General features: G+C 38.4%; 1 protein-coding gene and 1 long non-coding RNA gene across 2 annotated transcripts in view; one reads left to right on the plus strand and one right to left on the minus strand.

Annotated features, from left to right (window-relative positions):
• The window catches only part of LOC136548358 (UDP-glycosyltransferase 91B1-like), a 3,153-nt gene extending 614 nt beyond the window's left edge, over positions 1-2,539 (minus strand). Inside the window, exon 1 of the mRNA XM_066539917.1 lies at positions 2,449-2,539. Coding sequence (XP_066396014.1) covers positions 2,449-2,539 — 91 coding nt within the window. The remainder of the gene's footprint in view (positions 1-2,448) is intronic.
• Positions 2,540-3,479: 940 nt separating this feature from the next.
• On the plus strand, positions 3,480-5,062 carry LOC136551267 (uncharacterized). Its single transcript, XR_010782515.1, has 4 exons — positions 3,480-3,767; positions 3,868-4,064; positions 4,158-4,421; positions 4,531-5,062. It is a non-coding gene; the product is annotated as an uncharacterized lncRNA (long non-coding RNA).
• Positions 5,063-14,385: the final 9,323 nt, after the last annotated feature.

Below are 14,385 nucleotides of genomic sequence, written 5' to 3' on the forward strand. Positions count from 1 at the left end.
TGTCAATATATGCATATGAAAAATTTGAGCAATTTAAATTTTGAATTTCAAAAAAATGCAACTTCAGACAAGATTTTGGTTCCCCAAATGATTTCAACTGAAAAAGTGATAAATACCAAAGTTGAATAACTCATCAAGATCTACAACTTTTGTATTGGTCATTTCTTCATATGACAAAGTGGTAACGATATTGTTCACAAATGTGACACATCTCTCATAAGGTTTTATAAACTATATGAGACATGTGTAAGATTAGTGAACAATGTGTGCTAAGAATTTGTCAAATGAAGAAATGACCAAAATAAAAGTTGTAGATATTCATGAGTTGAACAAATTTGGTATTCATTGCGTTTTATGTTGAAATCAATTTGGGTCTCAAATTTTGGTTTGAACTTGTCGTTTTTCAAAATTTCAAATTTGAAAGGTTCAAATTTTGTCAAATGATAATATGACTAAAATAAAAGTTGTAGATATTAATGAGTTGAACAACTTTGGTATTCATCACTTTTTATGTTGAAATCATTTTGGATCTCAAATTTTGGTTCAAACTTGTTGTTTTTCAAAATTTCCAATTTGAAAGGTTCAAATTTTGTCAAATAACAAGATGACCAAAATAAAAGTTGTAGATATTAATGAGTTGAACAACTTTGATATTCATCACTTTTTATGTTGAAATCATTTTGGGTCTCAAATTTTGGTTCGAACTTGTCATTTTTTAAAATTTTAAATTTGAAAGGTTCAAATTTTGTCAAATGACAAGATGACCAAAATAAAAGTTGTAGATCTTGATGATTTGAACAACTTTTGTATTCATCACTTTTGCATATGAAATCATTTAGGGTTTAAAAATTTGGTTTGAACTTGTCAAATTTCAAATTTCAAATTTTAAAATGTGTAAAACATTGTCACATCCAAGTTTGATCAAACCTAAATGCTGAAGCATGATTTTAGAAATTTTTAGGAAAAAAAACTATTACATTTGGAGTTAGTATGAGGGAGAACAACTAGTTACAAAGTTTATCCACAGATTAAAAAGAGAAATCACACTGTTCTAGATATCCTTACATGATCGTAGTAAACAGTGCTATTTCTTTTTTTTTAATTTGTGGGTCAACTTTGTAACTAATTTTTCTTCCGCATACTAACTCCAAATCTGATGATTTTTTTTCTAAAATTTTATAAAATCATTCTCTATCAATTTATTTTGTTGGTTTTGTCAATATATACATATAAAAAGTTTGAGCAATTTAAATTTTAAATTTAAAAAAAATGCAACTTCAGACAAGATTTTGGTACCCCAAATGATTTCAGCTGAAATAGTGATAAATATCAAAGTTGAATAACTCATCAAGATCTACAACTTTTGTATTGGTCATTTCTTCATATGACAAAGTGGTAACGACATTGTTCACAAATGTGACACATCTCTCATAAAGTTTTATAAACTATATGAGACATGTGTAAGATTAGTAAACAATGTGTGCTAAGAATTTGTCAAATGAAGAAATGACCAAAATAAAAGTTGTAGATATTCATGAGTTGAACAGCTTTGGTATTCATCACTTTTTATGTTGAAATCAATTTGGGTCTCAAATTTTGGTTCGAACTTGTCGTTTTTTAAAATTTCAAATTTGAAAGGTTCAAATTTTGTCAAATGACAAATTGACTAAAATAAAAGTTGTAGATATTAATGAGTTGAACAACTTTGGTATTCATCGCTGTTTATGTTGATATCAATTTGGGTCTCAAATTTTGGTTCGAACTTGTCATTTTTTAAAATTTCAAATTTGAAAGCTTCAAATTTTGTCAAATGACAAGATGACCAAATTAAAAGTTATAGATCTTGACGAGTTGAACAACTTTTGTATTCATCACTTTTACATCTGAAATCATTTAGGGTTTTAAAATTTGGTTTGAACTTGTCAAATTTCAAATTTCAAATTTTAAAATATGTAAAACATTGTCACATCCAAGTTTGATCAAACTTAAATGCTAAAGCATGATTTTAGAAATTTTTAGGAAAAAAAACCATCACATCCAAGTTTTTTATGGATTTTTCATTTGAATTCATTTAATAACCGAAAATTAAAGATGAAAGTTCTCAAAAATTTAAAATAAAAACACCAGATATATTAATAGGCCTAAACCCTAAAATCGGCCCATTACTGTACTTGGCCCATAATTTGCTGGCCATTGATTCATGATCGAACGGCTACCATGCACCAAGGAAGTATAAAATAGGGTCACCTCAAACCCTAACCCTCATCCTCTCTCATTTCTTCCCGTCACCGGCCGCCGCCGCCAACCCTTTTCTTCTCTCCCGCTCTTCTTCGGCTGCAGCGCACGGCCAGGGCACTCCTCCACAAGCAGCGCGCCCCCATGCTCAGATCCTTCAGGAGCTCATGGCCTAGGCCTCCTTACTGGCGGTGGCACTCGTGCAAGCACGACCTCGCGCCCCTCCTCGAGCCTGTACAGTAAGGTCATGCTTGGTGAAGACTTGAGCCTGTACATTGATTGTTCCAGCTCTCACACACGTCATGTTCAGTTCTATCGTATAGACAGTACCTGTGATCTGTGAGTAGACTAGTAGTACATGTGATGACCTGCTAAGGATGCCGTATGATGACCTCTGGCTGAAAATGTACTAATCAATTAGTGCTATCTTATTTTGTAGGAGCCTGAATGCTTGACCAAAGTAGCTTGTAGTATGCACGCTGATTTTCTTTCTTTTTCCACCGGGCCTGTTGTTGAGCTTGCTGGAACAGCATAGTATCATTGTGAATTGAATTTAGCAGTTCTTGTTTCATGAGCATACGCTGATAGCTACTAGCCTGCATTTAGCATTTAATGATTATCTTTGAGAAAATGGACTGGTTTTGGTATATTAATATAATCTTTTGTTTCATGTACATATGCAGACGAAATTGAAATTGCAAAGAAAACTTAGAAAAAAAATAGGCTGAACCTTAACTCAAAGTTTATTGGATCTTCATGCTCACTATCGAAATCCTATACATTTCTGGTGGTTTCCCTGTTTGCTGCCTACAGGCTGGACCTTAGCCACTCATTTATTCCTATGATATATTCAGTACTATGCTTTCAGCATATAACATTTAGTGCTAATGGTCAACAACTATTGGTTGCTTTAACTTGTATACTCAACAGAAATTAGTCATTATTTGAGAAAAACTAGAAGATGTGTGATGACTGATTATTAGTAATAACATGCTGTTTGAGTTATACTTGTCAACACAGCAGCAAGAGTTTAATACTTAGTGATTAGGATCTATATGGATGATAATGTGAAATTTCATCTTCAGCAATCCTATGCTGATTGTTGAAATGATTGTTTTACTTTCCATTTCTCATTCTTAAGCTTAACTATAGAGGTAAACTGCACGCATCAAATATTAGAAATGTTGTCATATACCTTTCACTATGCTTAGTACATATTCCATTTTCTCATGGGACTCTATTCCCCTAGAAGCAGCACAATCGTCAAGTTTCAGTGAGTTACTACTGCGGATAGATGATTTAAGAGAGAAAGTTGTCACTAATAGAAGCATCTGGTATTCCCCTCGATGCCGCTGTACGCGCATTGCGCTCGCCTGAACCCTAGATCGAGGATGGGGACAAGGCAGGAGGCGTGGCTAGCTGCGCAGACTCTAGCCAGGCCAGGGGCGTGGCCGGCGCCGCCGCCTCCAGCTAGGGGTGCAGCCAGGCTCGCGCGGCTCACCCGGCTCCTCAAACCAAGGATAAGAAGAGAGGTAAATAGTTTTGGCATATTTCCTATTTAATTGTTGCACAAAGAGCATTCTTCTTCTTCTTTTTTAATACAGTTGTTTGTTGGTTCCCTATGTGCTACAGAGCCTGATAGTTGGAAGGATGGGTGTCAACAGATTTAGGGCTGTGGGATACATGATTCCATTCATGATGATGGTCACGCTAAAACTAATATGGTCAGTTCTGAATTGCTAACTGCTAAAACCAAGAAGAAGATGGAGGTATCCTTTAGTGTTTTTTTTTCAATAAGGAGAAGGTAGTTACCGCCCTATGGAACCAGGGTGAGTAGTGTTTTGTTATCTTTTCAAGTACCATCTTTAATTTCCGTTATATTTAACAAGTTCAGATTTCTGATAGTTCATCACCTTGTGCAGTGCTGGTACACTTCTACACTTCTGTGAGATGCTTCTATAACATCGACAAGCAAAGTTGGATGGTTTGGTCAGTTGATAGAAACAAAGGCAATTAATTCACTTCTACTACATGGAACAGGAAATAACCTTTCTGGAGAAGCAGTAGCAGGAAAGCATGTATTGTTTTCTTTATTGTTGGCATCTGGCTGTCTGCCATGTATTATAGACAACAAAACATGAGAAAAGCTGTACCAGTCTCATCTCCAAAGGATTCGGCCCAACTTAGTAAGGAACATAGTATCTTTTTTGCTCATATAATTGTGTCATGTTGGCAAACACAATAGTATGTTTTTTGTCAACCTGTTATGCGCTTTTTAATTAGATGTCTTTCCAGGCGTGATCTTAGATACAAAGGCAAAGTTAACTTTGGACATAATGTGGTCCGTAGCAACTAGCAGCTGAAGCTACGGCTGCTGTACAAGGTGAAATCGATGAACTCGGGAAGAGAAGTGAAGAAGCTGAGGAAAAGCTGGCGAGGACACAAAAGGAGATGGAGGAGTAATAGAAGCTGACAGAGATAAACAACAAGGCAATGGAGGAGAACAATGCGTTGCTCAAGCATATCTTGGCCATCAACAATGCTTCTTCGACATGAGCGCTGCTCGTAGCTGCTGGTTCATTAAGCAAGGGGTTTGCTGGTGATTTTGTTTATGTAGTAACTTATGTTGCTGGTGGTTGGCAACTTTTTATTATTTCCTGTGATGTTAATGTGAACTAAGATGAAACTAGTAATTCAAATGTGATGTCTAGTGAGTTATGTGAACCGAGTTTAGAATTGTTGATTAAGTTGTTGGTCATTGGAATACTGGATCTGTTAATTTATGGAAGCTTTTGGTCATTCCAGTATTATTTGCATTCTGTAATGAAATCAGCATGTGCACTTGTGATGAATTATCTGACCTTTCTGTGACGATTTGGTAATTGATTCTGTGACGAATTTCTATTTACTTCAGTGATGAAAATAAGAACCTATCACAGCAAGCCTTGTGGCCCAATAAAAAGTGGACACGTGGACCATCCACATCACTGGCCACGTCAGCTGCCACGTGGTCGGACACGTCATCTGCAATGTGGACGCGCCACGTGGACAAGACACGTCAGCTGCCAGCGTGGCAGACGTCGTCTGGCCGCCTAACAGACGGCAAGTCATGACGAAAAAAGGGCTATATCAATGACGAAAATATATCGTCGTAGAAAGAATACACTTCTATGATGACGGCCATTTCGTCATAGAACAAATGCACATCTATGATGAAAATAGATGTTTCATCACGGTAGGTAAAATATGACGCACATTCAATGACGAATACCATATCGTCACAAATTCGTCATAAAATAATATATGTGACGATTTTGGAGTCTTCAGTGATGAAAGAAGAGCATCATTGATGTACACATCCCTAGTAGTGGGAGAGGCTTGCCGGAAGGCACATCGGAGACCCACTTGCACATGGGAAAGGCCCGAGGCTATCCACGGAGTTACCTGATTGGGAGCTTGGCCCTTGCAAGGGGCTCCAACGAGGACTAGGGGGAAGCTTGCGCGCTTCTCAATATCTCGGTAAAAATACCGGAGTCATCGATGAGAGTTTGCATATCTCTACATTAATCTTTAGCTTCCGTATTTACATTGATTGTATTACTCCTTTTGCGGTAGAGATAGCCACACACTAGCAAAACCGTAGTTGCACATTTAGATAGTTTATCTTTTGCATAGGTCTTGCTAGGAGTAGAAAAAGATGCCATAGTTTAGAGTTAGATTTTTAAGTTGCCTAATTCATCCCCCCCTCTTAGGCGTCACGGTCCCCCTCAATTGGTATTAGAGCCGGTTGGCTCAATTTGGACCTTTGGCTTAACCGCCGTTGAGCCAACGCTATTTAGAGTGGTTGGGATGGATATCTCTAGGCCTCCACACTTTGACGGCACTAACTTCTCCTATTATAAAGCTAGAATGGCTTGCTACCTTGAGGTGATTGATTTAGGAGTTTGGAGAGTCACTCATGATAGGATGAAACCCATTAAGAATCTCGATAAACCCACGAAGAGTGAAGAAAAGGAAATTCATTTCAATGCTAGAGCTAAAAATTGCTTGTTTGAATCATTTAGTATGGATGTGTTTAATCAAGTGTTCACTTTCAATACGGCACATGAAATTTAGTTAAAACTCTAAGAGCTCCATGACGACACAAGTAATGTCCATGAGCAAAAACATTGTCTAGCTAAGCAAAATTATGATTCCTTTACAATGAATGATGATGAGCTTGTTCGTGATATGTATTCTCGTTTGAATCTAATTATCAATGAGCTCCATTCAATATGATTAACAAAGCTAGATGATGTGGACATCGTGAGGAAGATCATCTCCGTGCTACCACAAAAGAAATATGCAAGCATCATCCCCATCCTTCACAACATGGAGGACTTGAGCACCATTACCCTGGGCATAGTCATTGGCAAGATAGTGGCATTTAAAATGTCATGTAAGATGGGTCAAGAAAAAGCCTCTTCATCGAGCAAAGGCAAAGCTCTCGCATGTAGCGAGAAAAAGAAGATGAAGGGCAAACAAGTTGAGACAAGCTCAAGCTCAAGCTCCTTAAGTGATGATGAAAAAGAAGATGATGATGATGATGAAGATTCAAGTGATGATGATCAATCTTCCTCCTCCACCTCTGACATTGATGAAGAATCAATCAAACTAATCAACAAGGTGGAGAAGATGATCCAAAGGCTCAATGTCAAGGGTGTGCCCATCCAAATCCAAGATCTCATTTTTACCAATTAAAGAAATGAGCAAAGAAAGAGAAGATGCTATGGATGCGGCGAGTTGGGGCACTTTGTGAAAGTTTGTCCAAACAAGCCCACACCCAAGACAAAGAAGAAGGCATGCAAGAATCAAGCCCTCACATCAATAAGATCATGGGATGATTCTTTAAGTGAAGAAGAACACTATCATAAGAGGTAAGGGCGCAAGCACTCATCATCAAGCTCTTCTCGTATGTGCCTTATGGCATGAGATAACATAAGCTCATCCTCTAGTGAGAGTGATAGTGATGATGAAATACCTTCTTATGAAGAAATTGTGCAACAAAATCTTAATTATGCTAAAGTTTGCACTAGTCAACAAAAGAAGCTCGAAAAGTTAAAAGAAAAGCTGGATAGTTCACAAGAAGCATACAAAACTTTGCTTGAACAATATGAGAACTTTGCTAAACTCAATGTTGAACTATCTACTAAAATTGAGCAACTTAAGGCTAGTGCAACAACAAATGCATGCACAGTCAATGATGAGCAACTTGTAAAGAAAAATGAAAGATTAAAAGAAAAGTTAGCTAGCTCACAAGATGCTTATAAAAGTTTGCTTGCTAAAATAGAAACCATGTGCAAACATTATGAGCTAACTAATAAAGTTGTTAATCTTGAAGCCTCTAGTACAATCCCCACCAAGGCATCTAAAAAGAAAAGTTCTATCTTAAACATGTCTAAAAAGAATGCCTCTACTTCTTGCAATGATTTATGTTTAGACTTATCTTTGTGCAACCAAGTTTGCGTTGAGAAAGTTGTTGTAGATACATGCACACAAGAGGTGGCAAAGGAGAATGAGCAACTCAAGCAAGAAGTAGCTCGCCTCACCAAGGATTTGACTCAAGTGAAAGGCAAGGCGAAGCAAGCCCAACTTCATCAAGATAACACCATTAAGGGAGTGAAGAAGCTTGATGAAGGACAAATCGTGGTTTGCTACGTGTGCCACAAGGAAGGTCACAAGTCCTATGAGTGCAGGGTGAAGAATAGGGGAGGAGCAAAGAAGAAAGAGAAGAAGCAAATAAGCAAGCTCTCCAACACCTACACCAACAAGGTGGACAAGAAGGCCTCCACGCCATACTTGTTAAAGAAGAAGAAAAATGACAAGGTGGTGGCCATCAAAGTGAACAAGCAAGCCAACAATGGGGTCAAACGCTTTTGGGTGCCAAAGGAAATCATTTCCAACATGAAGAGCACCAAGAAGGTTTGGATCCCAAAAGGGAAGTGAGAAGTCTGATGGACAGCGGGGAATTTGGAGACTTGACAAAGTATGGATGCATTTCATGGGGTGCATCATGATGGACAAAATCATTGCCAAGTGGGTTAGTGAATATTATGGATCCAAATTCCCCTTCACATGTTAGGTAACTAGATGTTATTGCTTTTAATTGGTACTTCCTTTAAGTAGTATTTCTTACAAATTGGTATCTTTAAGCATCTAGTTATTTTACATGCCTAGGTTTGCATTTGCATGCTTATATCTTTTGTTATGCATACACTAGGTATATCTTATGGTAGGCTTGCTCGGTTTCATGCTTAACCCTTGGAGCAAACCTACATGGTTTAAGATTGTTTAGGAGCACGACACATAGCTTGTCCTTTGATTGTTCATCTAATATGTACCAAAGTCCAAATTGTAGATAATTTCTCCTGAATATCACCTTCAAAAATGATTCTCACATTCATGAGATGTCATCTTTCAAGTGGTATTATTGATTCTAAAATCAATGTGCATGACTTCTACAAGTATTTCATACTTGTGTGCATAAATTTAGGGGGAGGTTACTCTACAAGTTGGATGCTTTGAGACTAACACCTTTTCAAGCTTATCATGTATGTAGTAGTCTCATTGCAAGGAAAATGGAGTCCCCGGAGTTAAGCATCATACTTCAAATATCCACCACCTATTGCAAGTGGTAGAAATCAAATTGGTTTCCACATGTGGTATTTCTAAACCAATATCATCATGTTGATTTTATTTTGATATTTATATGCTTTCTCCATTCATTATATAGATTAAATTCCCTTGAGCAATAATTTTCTAAATATGCATATGCCTCGCTTTCTACCATATGTATGCATATATTTAGGGGGAGCTTAATCTATATAATGTGAGAATCAAATTTTATGACCTATTCCACTCTATACATAAAGGTTCACAAAGTTTGACCCTCCCTTGTGCTACTAATGTCTTTCTTTTCGGTGTTTGATTCCAAAGGGGGAGAATTTAAAGGATCAAAAGCAAGCCTTAATAATTTACAAGTGGTAATGGTTCGAGAAAGGGAGGATAGTGGATTATGGATTGCCTATGTAATGGAGAGAATTTGTAGGAAGCAAGGCTTAAATCCATAATGCCACATGGGGACATTGTGCAAGGGCAAGATAAGTTTTTATGTAGTATCATTTAGTCTTACAAGTAGTATCTTTTAACATCATATAAACTTGCCCCTTGCATTGCATCCTAGCAAGTAGGTAGTTTTCAAAGTTTAAAATGTTATTATTTGCTTGCTTTGGTCATATTGTCATCAATCACCAAAAAAGGGGAGATTGTAAGGAAAATGGACCCTTGGCCTATTTACTTTGGATTTTGGTGTTTGATGATCAACACAACCAATTTGGACTAATAAATTTGCAAGTGATTGTTTTGTAGTTCAATAGGATGCAAGACGTGACTTGGACAAAGGCGACGTGATGATCCGATGATCAACACCTCAAGTAAGACCTTAGGAGCACAAGAGAACGCCCAAGATATCAAGCAAAGTCCAAGCATGAAGATAGGAACCAAGCCGCACGCAAGATCGCGAAGAAACGAGCTCACAGCAGCGACCGGATGCTGGACCGGACGCTTACGAAAAGCGACCGGACGCTCTGATGAGAGGCTCAGCAACAGCAACAACGACCGGACGCTGGACCAGACGTTGGCGACAAACCAACCAGACGCAGGACAACAACGTCTGATCGAGTACAGAGAGGTTCCAGAGCAGCGAACTTGCGCGGCTCCAACGGTCAGGACGACCGGACGTGTCCGATCAGGACGACTCCAGCGTCCGGTCAGTAGCAGAAAAGCGGGATTTCATCCCCAACGGCTACTTTCTCAGTGGGGCTTATAAATACAACCCCCAACCGACCATTTGAGGTGTGTGGAGCTGAGGAAACATATCAAGGATGTTGATACACCATTTTAGTGATCTCCACTTGCATAGGCTTAGTGTTTCATTAGGTGATTAGCGTAGGTGCTTTGTGAAGTGCTTAGGTTGATTAGACCACCGCTTATGCGCTTGCTCTAGGTTTTGTCCTAGTGTTTAGTGAAGTTTGCATACCTCTTACCACTCGGTGCTTGCGCACACCGTTGTTGTACATCGGAGGGGCTTGTAGTCTTGCGAGATCATATCAACCGTGTTTGTGGTGTGGCCGCCACCGTGTACCGGATGGAACAAAGCCTGTGGCATTTCGGCCAGAAGCTTGATAGTGAAGACGGCGGGGAGCATCCGGGAGAGGCTTGCCGGAAGGTACGTCGGAGACCCACTTGCGCATGGGGAAGGCCTAAGGCTATCCACGGAGTTACCTGACCGGGAGCTTGGCCCTTGCGAGGGATTACTTGCGAGGGGCTCCAACGAGGACTAGGGGAAAGCTTGCGCGCTTCTCGATACCTCAGTAAAAATACCGGAGTCGTCGATGGGAGTTTGCATATCTCTACCTTGATCTTTATCTTTCGTATTTACATTGATTGTATTACTCCTTTTACGGTAGAGATAGCAACACACTAGCAAAACCGTAGTTGCACATTTAGATAGTTTATCTTTTGCATAGATTTTGCTAGGAGTAGAAAAAGAGGCCATAGTTTAGAGTTAGATTTTTAAGTTGCCTAATTCACCCCTCCCCCCTCTTAGGCGTCACGGTCCCCTTCACATTGTTCGACGCATGTTGTCATAACTCGTACGAATATGGGTTGTTGTTCTAACTCATATGATGATAGGTCGTGAGTCTGCGTCAGATGCAAGACACGGAGGGGCATGAGGGCATTTTAGGAACTAAAAAAAAGACGGACAGAAGAACCATTTTGCTCTTTTATATTTAGTGTACTGGTATACTATTTTTTAACTTAACTTGTGGTGGTCAGTGAGCTGCGACTGCTCTGCAATTAAATCTATGCAATTGTGTTCATCATTTCTATGGGTGCTATCAGTTCTATGGGGAATAGATGCAAGCCATTCGAATGACAAATAAAACGTGGACTACGCTATTTCATTTCTTTCTCCCTGATGATGATTTCATCTTCCTGATGAATGACAGCAGGTAGATAATATTTCTACCGTGTGGACACTTCTGAAGCTCAAAATGCTGGGTGACCACTAACAAAATGGAGAAGAGGGCGATTATCATACTATGCTTTGGATTCACATAAATAAACCTAACTTCCTGTTTTTGCTATGATGTGGAAGGAGTTACTGTTAGCTTCGGGCCTGTTAGCTTGAAGGAGTCTCTGTTACTTGTTGTCATCCTTTTTGGTGCACCTTGATCTTATGATCATGTTGATGGGCAGCAGGAAGTGTAACCAGAGCTAAGGCATAAATTTTTTCCAATTTAATCATTGCATGATGAACTGCCACGTTATCTCAAAAATATGTTCAATAAAATAGATTCTAACTGAAACTCCTCACTTCAGTCATGCTTTTAATTAAACTCCTCACTTTAAACTGCAACACTGTACACTGTTTAACATCTGATGCGGTACTCACGAACTCAAATTTTTACAGAGTCATAATGGACCCAAAAGTTAGTATGATGTCAACTGTCTTTCACATCCTCTTGGTTGATATAATCATGTGTTTTTATGATGTTAGTTTTGAGTGATCTGCAAGTGTAGCTGCACAAATACTGAGTCTTTATTCTTTTGTTATCATTGATGGTCTAAAACTGCATGCTGGCTTTCATTCAACTAAGTGTGTGTAAATCTGATTCGCCTGTACGTACGTCAGTGGTTTGACTAATGTTGGCTGAGACTAATAACAACGGCACTGATGTTGGTGGCCACAACAGTCAGACTCTTGACGGTGCAAACAGATTAACATGCTAGGTAGGTTGCCTTAAAGTAAATCAGTTTAGCAATTTATGAACTAGTCATGCCTTATTGCAGTTTGCAGCATATTAATTAGAAATACTACTTGTTTCACTATCTTTTTATATCTTCGCTTTTGTGAATTTAATAGTAGTCAAGGAATGGATGTAGAGTTTCTTTATTGTTTGGTTGAACAACAAAATGTTTCCTTTTTTTCAAAATTTAAATTGCAATGACATTGATTCTATTATTCATGATGAACATGTGGATATCATATTTATATATGATATATGTAATGATAGATCTAGTTTAATCAATCTTGACACCAAGTGTTGTCTCCATTTGGTGAAACCAATTGTTCTACCTCTTATTAGATTTTAATCTAGCCTTGTGATATTTTATATGATTTTAGCTGCTATATGAATGAGTATAAAAATAAATTTAAGGAACTATATACTTCAATTTCTCTGTCATCTACCAGATTTGATGGTACATTACTAGCAGAGAAATTTATTTTTATGGCTATATAGGCTAATTTTTTTGACGGTTAAAATGCATTTTCCTGTATTCGTTGTTTGACAAGGATATAATTCTAGTCTTGACGTCCGGCAATGTCCTTGTCGACAAAAGAACCTATAAGGAAATCGGTGTACCAACAAACAATTTTTCTATCCCTTTCGCTTTTAATTCTGTCGGAATTTTCTGGTTGGTATAATGATAGGGAAATGACTTTTCCAATTTTCCTGTTGGGTTTTCAAATTTTCATGCCGGTTTCACACTGACAGGAGAAGTCTAGTTTACAGTAGTGTACCAAGAAACACATCAAGGAAATAGTACAAGAAACCTTGAGGAAAATATATTCCTTTGGGAACCGACATCCAATTACCATCCTAGACGGTATTTGTCTACCAGTTTACTAGCAAAATATATTATCCTAATGGTTTCCCCCCAACATGAATAGTATTCATAGAAAATCCATCTAGTTAAACTATCTTTCTGGATTGCACTTAACTCTATGGCCACTAAGACATATATGCTTTGTTCATGTAACGACGGCGCGATTGCGAGTGAGTCGTACAGACGCGACGACGGCGCGATGCGCAAGCGGATGGAGGGCAGGCTGTGCAGGCGCGCGCTGGAAACAGCCGTCGACGAAATCCTATCATGTCGGACATCCGGGCGCCAGCACATCCCAATATAAATATATACATATATCTATATGCGCGCGTGTGTGTGCCTATGCTGGAATGAAATTGGGTTATCTAATGGCACTCATTCATGGCTATGCATTTGTTGTTCTTAAAATTGGTTGTTGCTATGATTTCACTGTCATGAAATAGTCATTTGTGATTCCAAGAAAATAACGCATTGCTGTGGGTCTACATTGATATTTTGTGGTCATTTAATTTCAAACACCCATTAATAGTGTGTGTTTGTGGATGTGTGAATAATATTTTGTGGCAGTTATCACCTCCAAGAATAGTTTTCCTGTGAGTTTGTCACCCCCACATAATGTTTTCCTGTGAGTTAAAACACCGCCACGAATTGTTTTCCTGTGAGCAGCACACCTCCATGCATGAAATATTTTCATGAGAGTATCTCAACGCCACGAGCTATTTTCGTGTGAGTTTCTCACTCTGATGAACTATTCTGAAAACCTGACGATATGCCTAATGTTTCATGTTGGTGACCGCCATAAAATATGTTCGTGACAGCTGACTGCCATGCAAGTTTTGATTTACCCTGGTGTTCGACTCATGAGGGTTATTGCATGAGAGTGGCCCATCATGAAACAATTTTGTGAGGGGATGAACAATTTTGTGACATTTGTTCATCCCTCACGAAATCTGCATTTTTTGGTAGTGAGGAAATCCCAACATAAGGTTACCCATCAACATAGTTGATGTGCACATGCTTATTGGTCCCTACAATTTCTATACAAAATTAGGGCTCCTTGTATACTTTTGCATCTTCTAATGTCATCTTAGAATTGGTGAATTAACAATTCTAGTGATATCTCAATCGTCCATGGACAAACTCCTCTCATTTTATCTAACTTTACTCTTTTCTATCTAATTTATTTTCAATCTCTGATACTGTTTGTATATTATTTGATCCTTCAGACCCTATGGACTGACAATAGTTAGGCATTTGAATCTGGTTATTACTAGTGGTTGTTTATTGATCTGTGAAAATGTATCAGTTAAATGGGAGGACACAGTACTATATTCCTATTCTTCCTCACTTTTTCTGTAGATATATGCTTATGCTGGTTGTCGAGGTTCTGCACAACATGGCAATTTTTCTCTTCAGTCTGCAGCAATATGGAAGGGC

The sequence above is a fragment of the Miscanthus floridulus genome, chromosome 4 (genome assembly GCF_019320115.1).
Source record: "Miscanthus floridulus cultivar M001 chromosome 4, ASM1932011v1, whole genome shotgun sequence".
NCBI classification, from domain to species: Eukaryota; Viridiplantae; Streptophyta; class Magnoliopsida; order Poales; family Poaceae; genus Miscanthus; species Miscanthus floridulus.